General features: G+C 42.9%; 1 protein-coding gene across 1 annotated transcript in view; it reads left to right on the forward strand.

The window, feature by feature from the left end:
* LOC120065218 (testis-expressed protein 264-like) overlaps positions 1-24,161 on the forward strand; it is a 126,518-nt gene that overhangs the window by 12,429 nt on the left and 89,928 nt on the right. Inside the window, exon 2 of the mRNA XM_039016019.1 lies at positions 17,922-18,143. Coding sequence (XP_038871947.1) covers positions 17,922-18,143 — 222 coding nt within the window. The remainder of the gene's footprint in view (positions 1-17,921; positions 18,144-24,161) is intronic.

A 24,161-nucleotide genomic window follows, 5' to 3' on the forward strand; every position in this document is an offset into this window, starting at 1 on the left:
TGGATTCGAACCAGGGACTGTAGCGCCGCCTCTTGCACTGAGATGCAGTGCCTTAGACTGATGTGTGTGTGTTAACTATTTAACTGTACTAGAGTGCTTAAAAGGCCATTACAATTTTAAATATCGGTATCGTTTTTTTGGGGCAACGAAAATATATAATATCGGTATCGGCCAAAAATGTCATATTACTAGTCTGAATTCTGTTGCCTGTTTGAGTGTTTGTTTAATAGCCAACTCATTCTATGAGCAACAGTCCTCTGTGAGCACCAACCACAAATTGTTTGTCGGATAAACAGTTTCGAAAATTTGGCTGTTTTTAATCTTTGCTATGCTGTAATAAGGGCTTTACACTTTTTTTAATTAGAACAGCCTCTCTTCTATTATTTAATTGATTTAGTGTTCCAAATTGTCCAAAATATAATAACCCCCCCTTTTCTTGATCTCCTTATTGTTATTTTTACTATTATTGTTATGATCATCATTATTAGAATAAGTAATGTCATTATCATTAGTAGGCTCACAATAGCAGCCTTGTATAACCACAATCGAGCTGTAGGCCTAAGAGCGTTTAGTCTTAATCCCGTAATTTACTTAGGCCTTTATTTAAATACTTATAAGCTGCTGTACTGTATCAATCAATCATCAATTTGTTCATGTCATCACACAGCATACGAGTCATTCATGATTTACAATGCAATCAAGCATTTTAGTTTTAAAATAACATAACAAAGCGACCCTTGAATAATTAGCGTAAATCATAAATAAACCGTTCCATTTTGGAAATTGCATTCACGAATGATTGCGACTGGTTTTAGTCTTTGCAGCAATAAATGCTTTAAAAAGAATAAGTACAATAAAAAGCACGTTACAACATACTCTCTGGTACGCTTATCATTTATTTAGTGTTTACATTGTTCCAAATGGTCAGAGAAATGATATTGTAATCTACCAGCACCTGTTTGGTACACATAATATTCACACAGCGCTTGCTCCGTACCTTATTTTTCTTGATCTCCAGCATTTTCCGCAACTAGTCAAATTTATTCCATACATCTGACTTCCCCTTTACCTCTTGAGCAGCAAATAAACATTCCCCCATTTCAAGTTTATTTGTCACGTCCTCTGCATCCATGTCGCTGTCACATGTGTTTTGAGTTTGTTATAACCAATTTATTGATGTGATTATGATATTCTATAGGTCAGGCCCTATTGGTCACATGCATGTGATGCATACATGTGTCACTTAAAGAGAGCAAGGGTTGCGGGAATAGGGAATGTTTTTCCTAAATAAATGAGGGATCTTCAGTCAAACTTTTCAGTCAGTAATGGCTGTAACCTAATTATGTTGCAGCTTCACCAACATGGACAGCGTGATAAACACTATTAATGTTCTGTGGTGGTCGCTGCAGCAGGGAGGAGAGCGAGCCAATAGTTGCTAGTCAGACAGTCATTCGTTGTCATAGCATAGCAAGTCTGGGCCCGGTTGGCACAATCAAATCAATTAAGGTCGGACTCCCTCTAGTCATTTGTGTGTCTTAATTATTTCATCAAACAGTGGGCTTAGAGCATCAGACAAGCTCACTGCATATAGTTGATAGGATGTATCTATATATGGAAAAATATATGTTTGAAAATGTCGACCTACCGATTGGTCGAAAGAACAGGCGACTCGGTTGACAGAGATGTATTTTTGTCGGGGACGGGCCTAGTGCTCTGACAAGCTACTACAGAGCCTTCAAAGTATTCACACCCCTTGACTTTTTCCACATTTTGTTGTGTTAGTCTGAATTTTAAAATTGATTACATTTAGATGTTGTCACTAGCCTGCACACAATACCCCATAATGTCAAAGTGGAATTATTTTTGGGGGACAGTTTTACAAATTAATTTAAAAAATGAAAAGCTAAAATGTATTCAGTCAATAAGTATTCAACCCCTTCTGTTATGGCAAGCCTAAATAAGTTCAGGAGTAAAAATGTACTTAAGTCACATAATAAGCTACATGGACTCTGTGTGCCATAATGGTGTTTAGCATTATTTTGGAATGACTACCTCATCTCTGTACCCCACACATACAATTATCTGTAAGGTTCCTCAGTTGAGCAGTGAATTTCAAACACAGATTCAACCACGAAGACCAGGGAGGTTTTCCAATGCCTCGACAAAGAAGGTCACCTATTGGTAGATGGGTAAAAATAAAAAGCAGACATTGAATATCCCTTTGAGCATGGTGAAGTTATTAATTACACTCTGGATGGTGTATCAATACACTAAAAGATACAGGCGTCCTTCCTAACTCAGTTGCCAGAGAGAAAGGAAACCGCTCAGGGATTTCACCATGAGGCCAATGGGGACTTTAAAACAGTTACTGAGTTTAATGGCTGTGATGGAAGAAAAGTGAGGCTGGATCAACAACATTGTAGTTACTCCATAATACTAACCTAAATGACAGAGTGGAAAGAAGGAAGCCTGTACAGAATAACACATATTCCAAAACATGCATCCTGTTTGGAATAAGGCACTAAAGTAAAACTACTAAAAATGTGTCGAAGAATATGTTTATTTCCTGAATACAAACATTATGTTTGGGGCAAAACGAACACAACACATCACTGAGTACCACTTCATATTTTCAAGCGTGGTGGTGGCTGCATCATGTTATATGTATGCTTGTCATCGGCAAGGACTAGGGAGTTTTCTTTTAGGATAAAATTGAATAGAGCTAAGCACATGCAAAATCCTAGTGGAAAACCTGGTTCAGGCTGCTTTCCCACAGACACTGGGTGACATTCACCTTTCAGCAGGACAATAGCCTGAAACATAAGGCCAAATATACACTGGAGGTGCTTTCCAAGACAACATGGAATGTTCCTGAGTGTTCTAGTTACAGTTTAGACTTTAATCGGCCTGAAAATATATGGCAAGACTTGAAAATGACTGTCTAGGAATGATCAACAACCTGTTAACTCGAAATGACACAACGACAAGGTTCCAGTTTAACAAAGTTTACTATACTATATGAACACACTACAAGGTAGCCATTACACTCAAGGCTAGGTTCATCAACGACTCCCTCCCTGCGCAGGCGCACTCTTGACTGAGTGATAGCCCCGTAATAACAGAAGTATAGGGATACTTAAAACATGAACTTAACACAACCAACTTGATAGAGCTTGAAGAATAAAAAAATAAATAATGTGCAAATATTGTAGTTGTGGCCAAAAGTTTTGAGAATGACACAAATATTAATTTCAATTGTTGTGAAGAAGGCTTCAGGGCGCCCAAGAAAGTCCAGCAAGCGCCAGGACCGTCTCCTCAAATACATTCAGCTGTGGGATCGGGGCACAACCAGTACAGAGCTTGCTCAGGAATGGCAGCAGGCAGGTGTGAGTGCATCTGCACGCACAGTGAGGCGAAGACTTTGAGGATGGCCTGGTGTCAAGAAGGGCAGCAAAGAAGCCACTTCTCTCCAGGAAAAACATCAGGGACAGACTGATATTCTGCAAAAGGTATAGGGATTGGACAGCTGAGGACTGGGGTAGTCATTTTCTCTGAATCGCCTTTCCGCATCTGGAAAAAAGCTTGTCCGGAGAAGACAAGGTGAGCGCTACCATCAGTCCTGTGTCATGCCAACAGTAAAGCATCCTGAGACCATTCATGTGTGGGGTTGCTTCTCAGCCAAAGGAGTGGGTTCACTCACAATTTTGCCTAAGAACACAGCCATGAATAAAGAACGGTACCAACATGTCCTCCGAGAGCAACTTCTCCCAACCATCCAGGAACAGTTTGGTGACGAACAATGCTGGAAAAGGCATGATGGAGCACCTTGCCGTAAGGCAAAAGTGATAACTAAGTGGCTCGGAACAAAACATCGATATTTTGGGTCCATGGCCAGGAAACTCCCCAGACCTTAATCTCATTGAGAACTTGTGGTCAATCCTCAAGAGGCAGGTGGACAAACAAAAACCCACAAATTCTGACAAACTCCAAGCATGGATTATGCAAGAATGGGCTGCCATCAATCAGGATGTGGCCCAGAAGTTAATTGACAGCATGCCAGGGCGGATTGCAGAGTTCTTGAAAAAGAAGTGTCAACACTGCAAATATTGATTCTTTGCATCAATTTCATGTAATTGTCAATAAAAGGCTTTGACACTTATGAAATGCTTGTAATTATACTTCAGTATTCCATAGTAACATCTGACAAAAATATCTAAAGACACTGAAGCAGCAAACTTTGTGGAAATGAATATTTGTGTCAATTCTCAAAACTTTTGGCCACGACTGTACAATACAGGTGTGCAAATCTCTTCGAGACTTACCCAGAAAGACTCATCGCTGTAATCGCTTCCAAAGGTGACTCTGACATGTATTGACTCAGGGGTGTAAATACTTATGTCAGTTAGATATTTCTGTATTTCATTTTCAATAAATGTGTAACATTTTCTACAAACATGTTTTCACTTTGTCATTACGGGGTATTGTGTGTAGATTGGTGAGGAAAAAATATATTTAATCCATGTTGAATTCAGGCTGTTACACAACAAAATGTGGAATAAGTCAAGGGGTAAGGAATACTTTCTGAAGAAATTCTGTCAAAGTTATTCAGTTAGGCAACTGGTGTGTAACACATTAACCTGCCGGTCTATTTCCTTGTCATTCTGTCTATCTTGCTCTCATTCTCTCTCGCTTGCTCGCTCTCGCTCTCTCTCTCTCGCCTCTCTCTCCTGTTGTCTCTGTCTGTGAATATGAAAGTGCAGGTTGTGTAAACTCTGACAGTGAGTCATAGTAGAGGAACTTTGTGGTGAGGGCCTCTATGGAGAAATGGAAAAGCCTCAGTCCTGGTTGATACCGACTGGTGTATCTGCATCTGCAGGGCAGAGGGAGGGAGAGATGCTAGTACCAGATCTAAAGCACAGCATAGCTATCATTACTACTGAACACAAGGCATTATGCAGCAGCAGCACACTAGCCTAGAGTCACCTTCCCATGAGTTGATATTTGGTAGCTGACTTGATGAATGTGATTATAGCTGTTCTTTACATTTGTTTCCATGTAATGACTGTAGGCTAATTCAAACACTGATGTAATGGTGGCCTTTTGTCACGATAAATCGTCTGCTCCTATGAACGTCACATGTTGGTGCTCATGGGTCCTTTTCCATGGAAATGCCCAGTACTACTTCTGAGTTATACTGTTATACTGTTTGCTTTCTATCCTTGGGCTGCCAATACCACTTCACCATAGTCCTTCATCCAAATAAGGAACAATTCAAATTGTGCGTGAGGAGTTCCAGAAGGGGAAAAGCAATATTTGAAAAGGGGGGAAGAGTGACATGCTGCTCGCTGTCTGTTTCCCTTGTGCATTAATATTTTAGTGAGTGTGTTTTGACAGGCTTTCCAACAGAGCTGTTTTAGTATGCATGTGGGCTGTGCAATTAATGTCTCCTCACAAGCGGAACGGATGAGAAGAGCGAGAGAAAAAAGTATGTTTCAACCCCACCAGCAGGGGAATGGAGTCTCAGTCCTCTCTGCCTTCCCTTGGGGAAAAGATGCCTGATGGATGCAGACAGAGCTGGAATTATCTTCTAATGCCTCAAACTCTCTCTTTTGCTTATGTTACAGTTTCAACACCATGTCTTACAGGTCTGCCAACGAACTGCCACTTAACTGAGGATGTTTGTCAATGGCTCTTTTGGTTAGAGACATTCCTTAACTGAGGATGTTTGTCAATGGCTCTTTTGGTTAGAGACATTCCTTAACTGCTCCAATGTAATGCAGCAGCTGAAGAGAGGTTATCATACACTCATAGCCTATATTATGACTGACAGCATATCTTAAGCTCTATTAGTTGACCTCTCGTCAACCAGTGCATAGGCCTACTGTTTAGAAGTATTTCAGTCCTTATGTATTGGAAGATTTTAAGAGCAATGTTTGAAAGGTTAAAGATGTGTTTATTATGGCTGTTCATGTAATGGCCTATTATTTACCACTAGATGGCAGTGATGGCATGCCTGTAGCAGAGGGATCTTTTCTGGAGGACACAAACACACACACACACATACTATTAGCATAACTAACAGGATTCTGGTTGCATATATGCATTGCATGTCATTTTGATATTAGGTTAAGCATCTTAATTTGACCTAGGTCTATAGCCAGTGTGTCCAATATTAATCTGCTGTGGTCACTCTGCGGTGACTGGCATCCACACCTCTCTACATTGGGGCGTCACAGACAGCACCCAGACAGCCAATTTATCTTTATGCCTGGCTGGCTCTTTGTCCTGGCTGCCCAGTGTTGGGCGGACGGACAGGCGGCTGGTCTGTGTGTGTGTGTTTGCTTTAATTGGCTTAATGCTCTGATCTCATTACCACAAAGGCATGGGTGTCCTAACAGGGTTGCTGACAGTCACGGGTCAGGTCTCAGGTCAGTCTACCTCATAGCAGAGTGGACAGGTAGATATGTAGACCACAGTGACGTCATCGTTTCCTCCGCTTATTAGACTGCTTAAGTGGAGACACAGCACGTCTATGGTGCTCTTTAGTGTGGTAATAGGGAGAGGTCCAGCGGAAAGCAGCCAGAGTCTACCTGTCTGATTCGATTGGCCAGAAGCATTAAGCCTACATGGGAAATGGCCTGGAATTAAAAGCTTGTTTTAAAGTTTATTCGCTACGTGCACAGGATACAACCGGTGTAAAACTGTACAGTGAAATTCTTACCTTGAGAGCCTTTTCCAAACAATGCATTGGTAGTAGTAGTAGTATTAGTAGTAGTAGTAGTAGTAGTAGTAGTAGTAGTAGGAGTAGTAGGAGTAGTAGGAGTAGTAGGAGTAGTAGTAGTAGTAGTATTATACTGAACAAAAATATAAACACAACATGGAAAGTGTTGGTTTCATGAGTTTAAATAAAAGATTCCAGAAATGTTCCATATTCACAAAAACCTTCTCTCAAATTTTGTGCACATTTGTTAACATCCCTGTTAGTGAGCATTTCTCCTTTACCAAGATAAATCCACCTGTCAAACAACACAATGCCACAGATGTCTCAAGTTTTGAGGTAGCATGAAATTGGCATGCTGACTGCCGGAAATCCACCAGAGCTGTTGCCAGAGAATTTAATGTTCATTTCTCTACCATAAGCCAATGTCGTTTTTGAGAATTTGACAGTATGTCCAACCGGCCTCACAACCGCAGACCACATGTAAACCAGGACCTCCACCAGCGGGATTGTCTGAGACCAGCCACCAGGACAGCTGATAAAACTGGGTTTGCACAAATGAAGAATTTCTACACAAACTGTCTCAGGGAAACTCATCTGCGTGCCTGTCGTCATCACCAAGGTCTTGACCTGACTGCAGTTTGATGTCGTAACCAACTTCAGTGGGATAAGGCTTACCTTCGATGTCACTGGGATGGTGGAGAAATGTGCTCTTCATGGATGAATCCCGGTTTCAACTGTACCGGGCAGATAGCAGAAAACGTGTATGGCGTTGTGTGGGTGAGCAGTTTGTTCACAACGTTGACATCAGCAGAGTGCCCCATGGTGGCGGTGTGGTTATGGTATGGGCAGGCATAAGCTACTGACAACGAACACAATTGTATTTTATCGATGTGCATTCAAATTGCCAGAGATACCGTGACGAGATCCTGAGGCCCATTGTCGTGCCATTCATCCGCCGCCATCACCTCATGTTTCAGCATGATAATGCACAACCCCATGTCTCAAGGATCTGTACTCAATTCCTGGAAGCTGAAAATGTCTTCGTTCTTCCATGGCCTGCATACTCACCAGACATGTCACCCATTGAGCACGTTTTGGGATGCTCTGGATCAACGTGTACGACAGTGTTCCAGTTCCGCCAATATCCAGCAGCTTCACACAGCCATTGAAGAGTAGTGGGACAACATTCCACAGGCCAAAATTACCAGCCTGATCAACTCTATGTGAAGGAGATGTGCTGCTCTGCATGAGGCAAATGGTGGTCACACTAGATACTGACTGGTTTTCTGATCCACTCCACTACAAATTTTTTTTTTTAAAGGAATTTGAGACCAACAGATGCATATCTGTATTCCCAGTCATGTGAAGTCCATAGATTAGGGCCTAATGAATTTATTTAAATTGACTGATTTCCTTATGAGCAGTAACTGAGTAAAATCTTTTAAAATTGTTGCGTATATTTTTTTGTTCAGTGTAGATAATATATAAACTCAGCAAAAAAATAAACGTCCCTTTTTCAGGACCCTGTCTTTCAAAGATAATTCGAAAAATCCAAAACTTCACAGATCTTCATTGTAAGTGAATGCTTGTTCAATGAACCATAAACAATTAATGAACATGCATCTGTTGAATGGTCGTTAAGACGCTTACAGACGGTAGACAATTAAGGTCGCAGTTATAAAAACTTAGGACACTAAAGAGGCCTTTCTACTGACTCTGAAAAACACCAAAAGAAAGATGCCCAGGGTCCTTGTACAGGATGGCAACAACAACTGCCCGAGTTACACCAGGAACGCACAATCCCTCCATCAGTAAACAGGGCTGAAAAGTGTCTGGTAGCAAGAATATACAGTGCATTCAGAAAGTATTCAGACCCCTTACTTTTTCCACATTTTGTTACGTTACAGCCTTATTCTAAATTGATTAAGTTGTTTTTTTATACTTTTTGCAACAACAAAAAAATGTATTCAAATAAAAATCGAATCAAATTGTATTTGTCACATGCGCTAAATACAACATTACTTACAAGCCAACAATACACCTGTTGTATTTAGCGCATTTGACAAATACAATTTGATTAGATATTTATTTGAGTACATTTTTGTTGCAAAAAGTACAAAAAAACAACTTAATCAATTCAGAAAAAAGACTAACGCAACAAAATGTGGAAAAAGTTAAGGGGTCTGCACATTAGTGAAATTACTTACAAGCCAACAATGCAGTACACTTACTTCAGAAAAATAACTCCTAGTTAAAGAGCAACAATAAAATAACAGTAATTTAACTAGGCAAGTCAGTTAAGAACAAATTCTTATTTTCAATGACAGCCTAGGAACAGTGGGTTAACTGCCTTTTTCAGGGGCAGAACAACAGATTTTGTACCTTGTCAGCTTGGGGATTCAATCTTGCAACCTTTCAGTTACTAGTCCAACGCTCTAACCACTAGGCTACACTAGGCTGAGGTAATTGAGGTAATATGTACACTACCGTTCAAAAGTTTGGGGTCACTTAGAAATGTCCTTGTTTTTGAAAGAAAAGCACTTTTTTTGTTGGTTTATTTTAAGTAACATCAAATTGATCAGAAATACAGTGAAGACATTGTTGATGTTGTAAATGACTTGTAGCTCGAAACGGCTGATTTTTAATGGAATATCTACATAGGCGTACAGAGGCCCATTGTCAGCAACCATCACTCCTGTGTTCCAATGGCACGTTGTGTTAGCTAATCCAAGTTTATCATTTTAAAAGGCTAATTGATCATTAGAAAACCCTTTTGCAATTATGTTAGCACAGCTGAAAACTGTTGTCCTGATTTAAAGAAGCAATAAAACTGGCCTTCTTTAGACTAGTTGAGTATCTGGAGCGTCAGTCGTTTCCAGCTACAATAGTCATTTACAACATTAACAATGTCTATACACTGTATTTCTGATCAATTTGATGTTATTTTAATGGACAGAAAATGAAATGTGCTTTTCTTTCAAAAACAAAGACTAAGTGACCCCAAACTTTTGAACGATAGTGTACGTTTCTAATTTTGTCAGCCATTTTCATTGCATGTTAAAGCGTACTGTTAGCTAGCTAAAGTTAGCTGGCTGGCTCACTAGGTAACATTACATGTATGATCTGTTTAGTAATATTATTTGTATCTCAGAAAGCCATTTGCATTGCTAGTTAGAGCCAATGTTCCTTCAAATGTTTTCTGGCACTGAGCAAGTTTTAGATCTGCTGAACGGATTCTTGAAAGTTGTGAAAATTTTGCCACTGTGGCTTGCCATCAAAAACAACAGAGAAAAATGTATCCCATAACATTTTAACATGGAAATAACTGTTCTATCATTAAGCCTACAGTAGCAGCAAATGTGTGGTGTTCAATGTAGGCCTACATTCCATGAGACTTTTGAAAAAAAAAAACATGCAGGGCTTGACATTAATAACCTGTTTATCCACTTGTCCTTCAGACAAGGAGGTGACTCAATGTTTTTGGTTTGTTTGATACAAGAAACCACTTTACAAATAAATTCATTATTATTGCCAAACCATTATTACAGAGAATCAGACAAATTATGCTACGCTCTGCCTATTGGCTACTTAACTTAATCAAGACCATCTCAAAATACAACACTGCCCCTTTAAGACATAAACAAAGCTCTTTACCTGACATGAATTTTCAAAGATGGCTAGAAATGCAAACATTTTGTGCTCTTGTAGGAAGCAACCACTCCCCCATTGTTGACTAGAAATTGCCTATAACTGGGAAAATAACTAACTATCGAGCAAATAATATGAACAAATGTGCAAAGATGGCTACATGCAGCTTTCGCTTTGATCTCAAAACAAGTGCATCTACTTGCAACCCCTCATGCTGTAAACACAGTCCAGTTCAAAGTGAATGGCACAGATCCATACAGTGCCTTGGGAAAGTGTTAAGACCCCTTGACTTTTTCCACATTTTGTAACATTACAGCCTTATTTTAAAATGGATTAAAAAAAAATCCTTAGCAATCTACACACCCCCATAATGACAAAGACAAAATCTAAAATACCTTATTTACATAATTATTGAGACCCTTTTCTATGAGACTTGAAATTGAGCTCTGGTGCATCCTGTTTCCATTGATCATCCTTGAGATGTTTTTACAACTTGATTGGAGTCCACCTGTGGTAAATTTAAATTGATTAGATATGATTTGGAAAGGCACACACCTGTCTGTATAAGGTCCCACAGTTGACAGTGCATGTCAGAGCAAAAACCAAGCCATGAGGTCGAAGGAATTGTCCGTAGAGCACCGATACAAGATTGTGTCAAGGTACAGATCTGGGGAAGGGTACCAAAACATTTCTGCAGCATTGAAGGTCCCCAAGAACACAGTGGCCTCCATCATTCTTACATGGAAGAAGTTCGGAACCACCAAGACTCTTCCTAGAGCTGGCCACCCGGGCCAAACTGAGCAATCTGAGGGGGGAAGGGCCTTGGTCAGGGAGGTGACCAAGAACCCGAGTTACTCTGTGGAGATGGCAGAACCTTCCAGAAGGACAACCATCTCTGCAGCACTCCACCAATCAGGCCTTTATGGTAGAGTGGCCAGACAGAAGCCACTCCTCAGTGAAAGGCACATGACAGCCCGAGTTTGCCAAAAGGCACCTAAAGGACTCTCAGACCATGAGAAACAAGATTCTCTGGTCTGATGAAACCAAGATTGAGCTCTTTGGCCTGAAAGCCAAGCGTCACGTCTGGAGGAAACCTGGCACCATCCCTACGGTGAAGCATGGTGGTGGCTGCAGCATCATGCTGTGGGGATGTTTTTCAGCAGTAGGGACTGGAAGACTAGTCAGGATTGAGCGAAAGATGAACGTAGGAAAGTACAGAGATCCTTGATGAAAACATGCTCCAGAGCGCTCAGGACCTCAGACTGGGGGCGAAGGTTCACCTTACAACAGGACAACAACCCTAAGCACACAGCCAAGACAACGCAGGAGTTACTTCGGGACATGTCTCTGAATGTCCTTGAGTGGCGCAGCCAGAGCCGGACTTGAACCCGATCGAACATCTCTGGAGAGACCTGAAAATAGCTGTGCAGCGACACTCCCCATCCAGCATGGGAGAAACTCCCCAAATACAAGTGTGCCAAGCTTGTAGCGTCATATCAATAAGACTCGAGGCTGTTATCGCTGCAAAAGGTGCTTCAACAAAGTACTGAGTAAAGGGTCTGAATACTTATGTAGATGTAATATTTCTGTTTTAAATTGTTATACATTTGCAAAATTTCTAAACCTGTTTTTGCTTTGTCATTATGGGGTATTGTGTGTAGATTGATGAGAACCCCCAGATTTAATACATTTTAGAATAAGGCTGTAACATAACAAAATGTGGAAAAAGTCAAGGGGTCTGAATACTTTCTGAATGCACTTTAATAAATTGACCATCTCGGCCTCAATTTTTAGCCAGTTGTTTTCCTAACTACTTTTTGCTGCCCCTTTAATTCGGCCTGAAACAGCCCAACGTCATAAGATATCTGCAGTCTTTCCACTGTGAACTCCTTTTAGTTTCAATTTCAGTCAGCCTGGGAATCTCTTGTCTTTGTCGTGGGCCTATTGGGGCGGGGGAGTTGGATTAATTGCTTCCAATCAGCTACCTTAACAACAATTGCAACCGACAGGCCGTCTCTCATCTCACACAAAATGGTGGGGAGAAAGACTTGATGTCTGGGTCTCTTTGACTGACTTTGTCCTTCCTGTTCTCTCAATCTCCTCTCCTCACTGTCAGTGTCATTTGACTTTAGATATCCATCCACATAGAGCAAATTAGTCTACTCCATAGCCCAATTCTTATTAGGCTAACACATGGAGAGAGTCGGACTTCACATAGACCCTTACAATCATGGCATCTAGTATAGCCTATCAACTGTAGTGCAGTGCAGCTTTGGTTCGCAATCACACAGCCTCTAAGCTCCATCCATCCCATCACAACAGTCAGTCAACACAAATACTGCACTGTACTGGAGCCTGATCACACGAGATTTAAGGGGGCAGCAACTTTCAAAATATGAGCGAACAAGCAATGTTTTATACTCTACTCCCTAGATGATGTCCCACGTCATCCTGTTTCTGTGGAACTTTTACATGTGTTGGACTACACAAACTAACCAAGAAAGATGGAATTGAGAGGGCATTGCTGTAGTTTGAAACCAGCAGTGCTAAATCAACCTAGAATGAGGACACTAACCGTGTCCCCACTACTGTGACAGGATGGGTGGTGAATCCTGCCACCAGAACCCGTAGAGGAGAGAAACCCACCCTACTGTGTGTTAGGCTGAGAGAAACCCAACTGTGTATACCTACCCTGTGTGCTACTTCAGCATCAGTCAAGAGGTGCCGGTTTCCCATAGCCAGATTATGCCTAGTCCTGGATTATCAATATTTCGAAATGAAGAATCTTCAATGTGATTTTTTTTGTTGTTGTCCGGGACTAGGCTTAATCTGGGTCTGGGAAACTGGCCCAAACTGTGGTGTTGAGTGGACATCATGTAGGCTACCCATAGACAGTGAGCTGATGATCCGTTCTTTAACCGGCCTGTAAACCAAGGATTCATCAGGAGACTAAATGACCCCACACCACATTGCCAATCCAGACTAATATTTAGATTTGTAGTCCTGCCTGGCTGTTAAATTGTCATGTGTGATACTTGGCTAAGCAGAGGTTATGGGGCTCCATCATTATGTACATCTCTTCTATTCTTGGACTGTAATACAAAGGTTAGGCTTCTCTCCTCCTAGCTGAAAAACAAGTGTGTCTGTACCCCACACTGTCCTCCCTAAAGCGCTAATGCTTTAGCGATGAGCCATTGGAAAATAAGCTGATTTTGAGAATAATTAATTCCTAGAAGTGATACCCGGGAGGGAAGAGCAGCAGAGAGACTGGGAGCGGGGAAGATGAGTGTAAATCCTCATTACATGTCTGCTAATAATGAATTACCTCTGCCAGCCATACCTTTTTATTGTTGGAGAGTCCTCATCTGTCAGAAAAGGCCCTCGCACCTCCAAGCTAAGAATTGCTTTTGAAATTACTTTTCTTACCAACAGCTCTCAGGAGACCTGGTTTAGAGAGGAACTGGGGTGGAAAGAGAAGGAGAATCGCACCATTTGTGAGAGGATGCGTCTGCATTAGGAAATAATGAGCATTCTAAAGCATGGGCAGGAACATAAACAACGATTGTTAAAGTTGACTGGAGGGAAAATTGAGGGACCTCTGGCAGTTTGTGTAAACTCTAGCTATGTTTTTGGTGGTGTTGATGTGATGGAGCTTACACGTGGTGATGTGCTGAATTAGTTTTCTGAGGCTTGGCGATGCAACTTGACAACTACACCGTCCAATTACGGCGCGGATAGCTCCACTGTCTTCCCATTAACCAACGAGCCAGTTGTTCGCCTGGGCCAATATAAGGGCATTGTCAACTCTCCTCAGCCTCTTCTTTGGATTGACGCCTAGCTCAAGAGCCCAGTGAAGCCAGCTCTGTGTTTCAGAGCAACTGTTTTTAAGGAGCTGTGGTTGGCTTTGAGAACACAGCTCTCTGCATCGGACAAACTGACTGGCATAATTCTCCTAGTGCGTTACATTTCTCAGACATAAACCTAACTTTTATATATACAGCTAGAAGAAGAGGAGAGCGCAAGAAGGATACTCCAAAATCTCCTAATTGCCTGTAGTCTCTCTGGGGTGTGTTATCTGTAGTGGAGGAGAGATGAAATCAACTGTTGCTGATTGTGTTTTTGTCTGCCACTGTGTGTCTGCGTGTGTGTTGTCTGCATGCGTGCACAAGTGTGTTTGTATGTGTGTGTCAGTTGCGGTCTGTGCCGTTTTAAGATGAGGGAGGACGTTGTTTTTTTTTAATAAGCATGGCCTTATTTCTATTACAGCATATTGGATGACTGTCGTTCATATTCCATTCACCCAGCTCAATGTAACATGGATAGGTTTAGGATACTACATGATACTAGAATTGTCCCTATACCCATCATGCGGTTGCAACAACCTAGCCTACGAATGAAGGTTTTCAACGTAGGTGCAAAATTAGAGTAATCAAGGTGACAGTGATACATTCTATACCGCCTTGCACACTTTTGCCTGCATCTAGCTGATATAGGATGTAATCATTACTCCAACAGTTGGAAATGAACTAATTTCTATTGGACAAATGCAGGTATGTTTATCCTTATTTCGTTCCGTTTGCTTCCATTTTAAGAAACGTTTTTCCAATTGAATCGCTGTAATGAATACACCCCTGATCACCCGCAAACACAGTTAATTTTCATAGCAGCCACATACAAACAGTATGATCACTTTGCTCGTTGTATAATTCCTTCTCGCATCTACGTGCTCTCCTCCTCTCACCTTATCCCTTCACCTGTGGACTTCATTGCACAACAAAACAGCTGTCTTTGACCAGGCGAAAAAACCTTTCCAAGCCAAACCTTCGTACCATAACTGCTACACTCAGCCTACATCATTGTCACTGTGAAAGTAAAGAAAATACAAAAAAAATCTCTCGCTTTTTTGTTTGTAGAAATGTATTTGTTCAAAACTGTTCAACTATTGTCTTTCTCTCTTTGAGTCAACTACTCACCACATTGTCTTCACTGCAGTGCTAGCTAGCTGTAGCTTATGCTTTCAGTACTAGATTAATTCTCTCTTCCTTTGATTGGGTAGACATGTGAATTTATGCTGCAAGAGCTCTGATAGGTTGGAGGATGTCCTCTAGAAGTTGTCATAATTACTCTGTCTATGGAAGGGGGTGAGAACCATGAGACTCCTAGGTTTTGTATAAATCAATGTACCCAGAGGAGGACGGAAACTGTCTTCTGGCTAAACCATGGTGCTATCCTGGAGAGTGCTGTTGAGGCTACTGTAGACCTTCGTCAAAACAGTGTGTTTTAATTATTTGGTGACGTGAATATATTTAGTATAGTTTTATCTAAAAAGGATAACTTAAAAAAAATGTTTCACTATTTAAAATAAAAATTCACTGAGGATGCTCCACTCCACTGGTGGGTGTGTGGGCTGCGAGTGATAGCAGGAGCTCTAAATGATATAATTAGCAAGCGAGCTCTACATTTTGGTAACAAGCCTCTCGTCTATGAGCCTAGGGAAAGTAGGTAGGTAGTATCAAAAACCTAGGCAACAGTGACTAGGGTCTGGTTTCAGTGGCAAACTATTTTGGTATACAAGAACTACGTCACTGCCAATGCCATTACCTTATCCGCTTAAATAAAGCAGTAGCTAGCAAGATGGGGAACACAGAGGTTATTCTTAATGACTGCAAACTTTTTGCCTGGTTGGTTGGTTTCCAATCGCGATGTTCTGCCTTGTGATTTGTTTGGAGAGTTGTCTGTCTGAAGAGGGCCCCTTATCGAAGTTGCCAAAAGAGACCGTCATTGAAACCAGACCCTAGTCACTGTTGCCCAGGGTCGGGTTTTCGAGACTAAGCGAAAAAGGGAGAGCTGGTTAGATAGTGGGACGAAGCCGTGGGAGGGCAGCGGCCATCTCTCCTTTTATTTAAATGGATGTAGCTGTTTCTTATCATAGCCTGGCAGTATTGACAGGAACCAGTCATTATACACAAGCCCTGTTGACAACCAACACCTTTTATCATGCTCATGTAGGAAGGTGGGCGATACACGCAGCCAAGACAATATAACGTGTACATCGACAGCCTGGACAAAAGCAGCATCCACATGGGCCGTTTTTAGTGTTGATTGTGTACTAAGCCGCTAGGAACACAGCCATTGTGATTAATTCTAATACTTGCATGGCCCAGCCACTGGTCAGGAAGGCAATTAAAGGGATGTGTTGTTGGTTGGGGAGTAGACTATAGCCCATACCTAGAGACACTTGTGAATTTCTTCACCATTTTTTGATATTGTATTCCCCTGTACCAAGGCCTGGCTACTTAATGGTATCAAAATGTTTATTCCAAAAACTGTAGTGGGGAGAAAGAAAGGAGCAAGAGAAAGGAATTGTGGATGGTTAAATTATAAGATGTGTGTGTGGGGCTGTCAGGGATGTTGATGAAGAGCGCTAGATACCATCTGTGCCCCCGCGCCATGCCAGCATCCACAGGCGGGACCAGTCACACCAAGGAAGACTGTCACAGGCCTACAGGAACAGCGCCCAGCCCAGAAGCCATGTCTCTGAGATCTGACCTCGTGCCATTCTTATGTCACTATCACCAGCTACCAGACAGACTGCAGCAAGACTGGAGCCCAGTGTGATTGACAGCTCGCTGTCTGATGTCCACACGTACTGATGTTGAAAGATTCTACCATTCCTTCTGCCTTCTGTTGTTCTCTTGTACTAGCTGGTCTGATTGGAGGACTGGGAGGATGGATAGGGATTTCCACTGTGTACAAAACATTAGGAACAGGCTTTCCATAACATAGACTGGCCAGGTGAATCCAGGTGAAAGCTATGATCCCTTATTGATGTCACTTGTTAAATCCACTTCAATCATTGTAGATAAAGGGGAGAAGATGGGTTAACAAAGGATTTTTAAGCCTTGAGAAAATTAAGACATGTATTGTGTTTGTGTACCATTAGGGTGAATGGGCAAGACAAAATATTTACTTTTAAGTGCCTTTTGAACCAGGTATGGTACAGATGTAGGATCTTAATTTGAGCCAGTTTGCTTCAGCAGGAAAATAATCCTGCAGCAACAGGAAATGTGAATTATTATGTTGATTATAATTAATGGACATTTATGTAGGGGTTGATACATTTTTCGTTAGGGCAAATCATGTTTGACATTTCAAGTGGAAATTACAACCGTTTAAAACCTAAAATACACAAGTTTTCATTGTAGGAAAATATTAAGCAATAAAAAAGTGATTCAGTTAAGATCTTACATCTGTAGTAGGTGCCAGGTGCACCAGTTTGAGTGTGTCAAGAACTGCAACACTGCTGGGTTTTTCAGGCTCAACAGTTTCCTGTGTGCATCAATAATGGTCCACCAACCAAAGGACATCCAGCCAACTCGACACAACTGTGGGAAGCATTTCAGTCAACATAGGCCAGCAAAATGTTTTGTTCACACAGTGTATATGTACTGAACTTAATATTTGATGTGTTTTGGTCTCATTTTGGTATCCGTCTGTGCCCCCCCGTTCATCTCAATGTCTCTCACACACACACACACACACACACACACAGGTGCCCGATGACCAGTGTCGCTACATCATTGGCAGTATCCTGAGCGAGGGAGATGAGAAGCCTGACGAAGAGCTCCAGAAGCTGTATGAGAAGTTTGGCTTCAATGTGCTGTCCTTCCCCGAGGTGTCCCTGGCTGTGACCACCACCTTCCCCTCCACCACCCCCCTGTCCCACTGGCTGGCACCCTACAGAGTCTACCCCGAACTCCGCAACTACATCATGGTATGTACCATACATCATTGGAGGTTACCTAGTCCTCTTTATTCCTATGTGGTACCAGAGAGGATGAGGTGAAGCGAGAGGGGTAACTGGGCCCAAAATGTGTTTTCTCCAGCAGGTGATGTTTTTGTTGTAGTTGTTTGCTCACCAAAAGAGGTGTTTTTGTACAGAGGTCAATGAGAGCTTGTCGAATGTGTTTATTTGCTACATGTGGCTTATTTGATCGGATAGAAGTTTCGTAATGCTTAGGTTGTTACGAGTATACTAATATTTAAAAGTAGGACACGTGACATCCCGGCAATTTAACAGTTGTGCCTGTTATCACAGTCGTATATGCCCTCTCAAGGGTGCCACCTGATCTTGCCGCCTCATGACTGCTTTCCATTTTTGAAGACATTTATTTTCATTGTTTGAGCGGGTGGTGGAGTATCTGGTCAATATAATGCATAATCTGTGGTGGTACATAAGGCTTACATCCGATTAGGCTGTTGTCACAAACTGTCGTCCTCTATTCTGTGTTTGTCAAAAGTCCTCCATGTTTGTGCTGTATATGTTCAAAATCAAATTTTATTGGTCACATACACATGGTTAGCAGATGTTAATGCGAGTGTAGCGAAATGCTTGTTCTTTTAGTTCCGACCATGTAGTAATATCTAACAAGTGATCTAACAATTTCACAACAACTACCTAATACACACAAGTGTAAAGGAATGAATAAGAATATGTACATATAAATATATGGATGAGCGATGGCCGAACGGCATAGGCAAGATGCAGTAGATGGTATAGAGTACAGTATATACATATGAGATGAGTAATGTAGGGTATATAAACGTGATATAAAGTGGCATTGTTTAAAGTGATTAGTGAAACATTTATTACATCCAATTTTTTATTATTAAAGTGGCTAGAGATGAGTCAGTATGTTGGCAGCAGCCACTCAATGTTAGTGATGGCTGTTTAACAGTCTGATGGCCTTGAGATAGAAGCTGTTTTTCAGTCTCTCTGTCCCAGCTTTGATGCACCTGTACTGACCTTGCCTTTTGGATGATAGCGGGGTGAACAGGCAGTGGCTCGGGTGGATATTGTCCTTGATGATCTTTTTTTAGCCTTCCTTCTTTTTAGCCTTCCTGTGACATCGGGTGGTGTAGGTGTCCTTGAGGGCAGGTAGTTTGCCTCCGGTGATGCGTAGTGCAGACTTCACTACCCTCTGGAGAGCCTTACGGTTGTGGGCAGAGCAGTTCCCGTACCAGGCGGTGATGCAGCCCGACAGGATGCTCTCAATTGTGCATCTGTAAAAGTTTGAGTGTTTTTGGTGACAAGTCAAATTTCTTCAGCCTCCTGAGGTTGAAGAGGCGCTGTTGCGCCTTCTTCACCACGCTGTCTGTGTGGGTGGACCATTTCAGTTTGTCCGTGATGTGTACTCCGAGGAACTTAAAACTTTCCACCTTCTCCACTACTGTCTCGTCGATGTGGAAAGGGGGCTGCTCCCTCTGCTGTTTCCTGAAGTCCACGATCATCTCCTTTGTTTTGTTGACATTGAGTGTGAGGTTATTTTCCTGACACCACACTCCGAGGGCCCTCACCACCTCCCTGTAGGCCATCTCGTCGTTGTTGGTAATCAAGCCTACCACTGTAGTGTTGTCTGCCAACTTGATGATTGAGTTGGAGGCGTGCATGGCCACGCAGTCACGAGTGAACAGGGAGTACAGGAGAGGGCTGAGAACGCACCCTTGTGGGGCCCTAGTGTTGAGGATCAGCAGGGTGGAGATGTTGTTTCCTATCCTCACCACCTGGGGGTGGCCCGTCAGGAAGTCCAGGACCCAGTTGCACAGGGCGGGGTCGAGACCCAGGGTCTCGAGCTTAATGACGAGTTGAGGGTACTATGGTGTTAAATGCTGAACTGTAGTCTATGAACAGCATTCTTACATAGGTATTCCTTTTGTCCAGATGGGTTAGGGCAGTGTGCAGTGTGATTGCGATTGAGTCGTCTGTGGACCTATTGGGGCGGTAAGCAAATTGGAGTGGGTCTAGGGTGTCAGGTAGGGTGGAGGTGATATGGTCCTTGACTAGTCTCTCAAAGCACTTCATGATGACGGAAGTGAGTGCCATGGGGCGATAGTCGTTTAGCTCAGTTACCTTAGCTTTCTTGGGAACATGAACAATGGTGGCCCTCTTGAAGCATGTGGGAACAGCAGACTGAGATAAGGATTGATTGAATATGTCCGTAAACACACCAGCCAGCTGGTCTGCGCATGCTCTGAGGACGCGGCTGGGGATGCCTTCTGGGCCTGCAGGCTTGCGAGGGTTAACACGTTTAAATGTTTTACTCACGTCGGCTGCAGTGAAGGAGAGTCCGCAGGTTTTGGTAGCGGGCCGTGTCAGTAGCACTGTATTGTCCTCAATGCAAGCAAAGAAGTTGTTTAGTTTGTCTGGGAGCAAGACATCAGGGTCCGCGACGGGGCTGGTTTTATTTTTGTAGTCCGTAATTGACTGTAGACCCTGCCACATACCTCATGTCTGAGCCGTTGAATTGCGACTCTACTTTGCCTCTATACTGAAGCTTAGCTAGTTTGATTGCCTTGCGGAGGGAATAACTACACTGTTTGTATTCGGTCATGTTTACGGTCGCCTTGCCCTGATTAAAAGCAGTGGATCGCGCTTTCAGTTTTGCGCGAATGCTGCCATCAATCCACGGTTTCTGGTTGGGGAAGGTTTTAATTGTTGCCGTGGGTACAACATCACCGATGCACTTGCTAATTAACTCGCTCACCGAATCAGCGTATACATCAATGTTGTTGTTCGAATCTATCCGGAACATATCCCAGTCCACGTGATCAAAGCAATCTTGAAGTGTGGAATCAGATTGGTCGGACCAGCGTTGAACAGACCTGAGCACAGGCGTTTCCTGTTTTAGTTTCTGTCTATAGACTGGGAGCAACAAAATGGAGTTGTGGTCAGATTTGCCGCAAGGAGGGCGAGGGAAGGCTTTGTATGCATCGCGGAAGTTAGAGTAACAATGTTCCAGAATTTTTCCAGCCCGGGTCGCACATTCAATATGCTGATAAAAGGGAGCCTTGTTTTCAGATTAGCCTTGTTAAAATATGTGGTTTCCAGTTTACATAGAGTCCAATGAAGTTCTTTCAGGGGGGGGGGGGGATTACACGACTATGATTATAATCGAAGGGAATTCTCTTGGTAGATAATGTGGTCGGCATTTGACTGTAAGGAATTCTAGGTCAGGTGAACAAAAGGACTCGAGTTCCTGTATGTTGTTATGATCACACCACGACTCATTAATCATAAGGCATACACCCCCGCCCTTCTTCTTACCAGAGAGATGTTTGTTGCGTGAAGAAACCGACTCTGATAACGTATCCCGATTGAGCCATGTTTCTGTGAAACAGAGAATGTTAGTCTCTGATGTCTTTCTGGAAGGCAACCCTTGCTCGGATTTTGTCTACCTTGTTGTCACGAGACTGGACATTGGCTAGTAGTATACTCGGGAGCAGTGGGCGATGTGCCCGTCTACGGAGCCTGACCAGAAGACCCCTCCTTCTGCTCCTTCTGCGGCGCCGTTGTTTTGGGTCGCCTGCTGGGATCTGATCCATTGTCCTGGGTGGTGGACCAAACAGAGGATCCGCTTCTGGAAAGTTTTCCTGGTCGTAATGTTGGTAAGTTGACGTTGCTCTTATGTCCAATAGTACCTTCCGACTGTATGTAATAAGACTTAAGATTTCCTGGGGTAACAGTGTAAGAAATGATACATAAAAAAATAAAATACTCCATAGTTTCCTAAGAACGCGAAGCGAGGTGGCCATCTCTGTCGGCGCTGGATGTTATGTTGTTTAATTCATCACGCTAAACAGAGGAGCACTTTATAGTTGATTAAGAATGTATTTAAGGTAGGGGTGGGTCCCTGGGCCCATATGCTGAGCCTCCATGTCCTCAGGCCTGGCTCCAGAAAAGCTATTGACATTTACTGATGACATTTACACACATGGATTCATTCAGGGGCATCCCCCTGCATGCATAATGCCCTGGATGTGATATGATTGGAGTCTGTCTGTCCTGTCTGTCCTGTCTGTCCTGTCTGTCTGTCTGTCTGTCTTGATAAAGGGATCTATAGGGGTCAAATATGTTTTTTTTTTTAATGAATTGCAGGGTCTTTTGATTTAGGATTATATGAAGGTAGAGTGGCCCACCGGCACCATCTGTATGTGTGTCACCGGCGCCTTGCTCTCGTACAAGCTAAACACCTTCAACCACTTCAAGGAAACTATAGTGCCGCCGTCACTGGCCATCTCCGCAAACGAGGACTGTGAGCTCTCGTTCTCAGTGGGCGACGTGAGTAAGACATTTAAGTGTGTTAACCCTCGCAAGGCTGCCGGCCCAGACGGCATCCCAAGCCGCGTCCTCAGAGTATGTGCAGACCAGCTGGCTGGAGTGTTTACGGACAAATGTAATCTCTCCCTATCACAGTCTGTTATTCCCACTTGCTTCAAGATGTCCACCATTGTTCCTGTACCTAAGAAAGTGAAGGTAACTGAACTAAATGACTATCGCCCCGTATCACTCACTTCTGTCATCATGAAGTGCTTTGAGAGGCTAGTTAAGGATCATATTACCTGGACCTTACCTGACACCCTAGACACATTACAATTTGCATACAGTCCCAACAGATCCACGGATGATGCAATCGCCATCGCACTGCACACTGCCCTATCTCGTCTGGACAAGAGAAATACCTAATGTAAGAATGCTGTTCATTTACTACAGCTCAGCCTTCAACACCATAGTACCCTCCAAGTTCATTACTAAGCTCAGGGCCCTGGGTCTGAACCCCAACCTGTGCAACTTGGTCCTGGACTGCCTGACAGGGCAAACCCAAGTGGTGAAGTTAGGCAACAACACATCCGCTACGCTGATCCTCAACACAGAGGCTCCATAGGGGTGTGTGCTCAGCCCCCTCTTGTAGTCCCTGTTCAGTCATGAGTGGTAACGCACGTCTCCAACGCAATCATCAAGTTTGCAAATGATACAACAGTGGTAGGCCTGATTACCAACAATGACGAGACAGCCTACAGGGAGGAGGTGAGGGCCCTGACAGAGTGGTGCCAAGAAAATAACCTGTTCCTCAACGTCAACCAAACGAAGGAGCTGATTGTGGACTTCAGGAGACAGCAGAGCGAGCATACCCCCATCCACATCGATGGGGCCGCAGTGGAGAGGGTGAAAATATTAATGTTTATCATCGTGCACATCACTGACAACCTGAAATGGTCAATCCGCAACAGCGCCTCTTCAACCTCAGGAGGCTGAAGAAATTTGGCTTGTCTCCGAAGACCCTCACAGACTTCTACAGATGCACCGACGCTGTATCACCGCCTGGTACTGAAATTGCACCGTCCACAACCGCAAGGCTCTCCAGAGGGTCAGCCCAACCCTGCCTGCCCTCCCAGGACATCTAGAGCACCCGGTGTCACAGGAAGACCAAGAAGATCATCAAGGACCTCAGCCACCCGAGCCATGGCCTGTTTACCCCACTACGATCTAGAAGCCGGAGACAGTACAGGGACCGAGAGACTGAAAACAGCTTCTATCTCCATGCCATCAGATTGTTAAATAGTCACCACTAGCCGGCCTCTGCCCAGTACCCTGCCCTGAATTTAGTCACTGTTACTAGCCGGCTACAACCTGGTACTATTCCCTGCACCTTAGAGACTGCTGTCCTATGTACATAGTAATTGAACATTGGTCACTAATAATCTTACAAACTTTTTTACCCACTTCATATGTATATACTGTATTCTAGTCAAGACTAATCCTATATAACTACAGCTGTACACACCTTTTCTATTCACATACTGTCCATACTATGCACACCATCCTAGACATATATATTTATATTCCGCACTCTGACATTGTTCGTTCTGATATTTCTTAATGTCTTCTTATTTTTGGGATTTGTGTGTATTGTAATACAAATTATCATAAGCATTTTGCTGCACCTGTGGTAAT

The sequence above is a fragment of the Salvelinus namaycush genome, chromosome 20 (assembly GCF_016432855.1).
Source record: "Salvelinus namaycush isolate Seneca chromosome 20, SaNama_1.0, whole genome shotgun sequence".
NCBI lineage: Eukaryota > Metazoa > Chordata > Actinopteri > Salmoniformes > Salmonidae > Salvelinus > Salvelinus namaycush.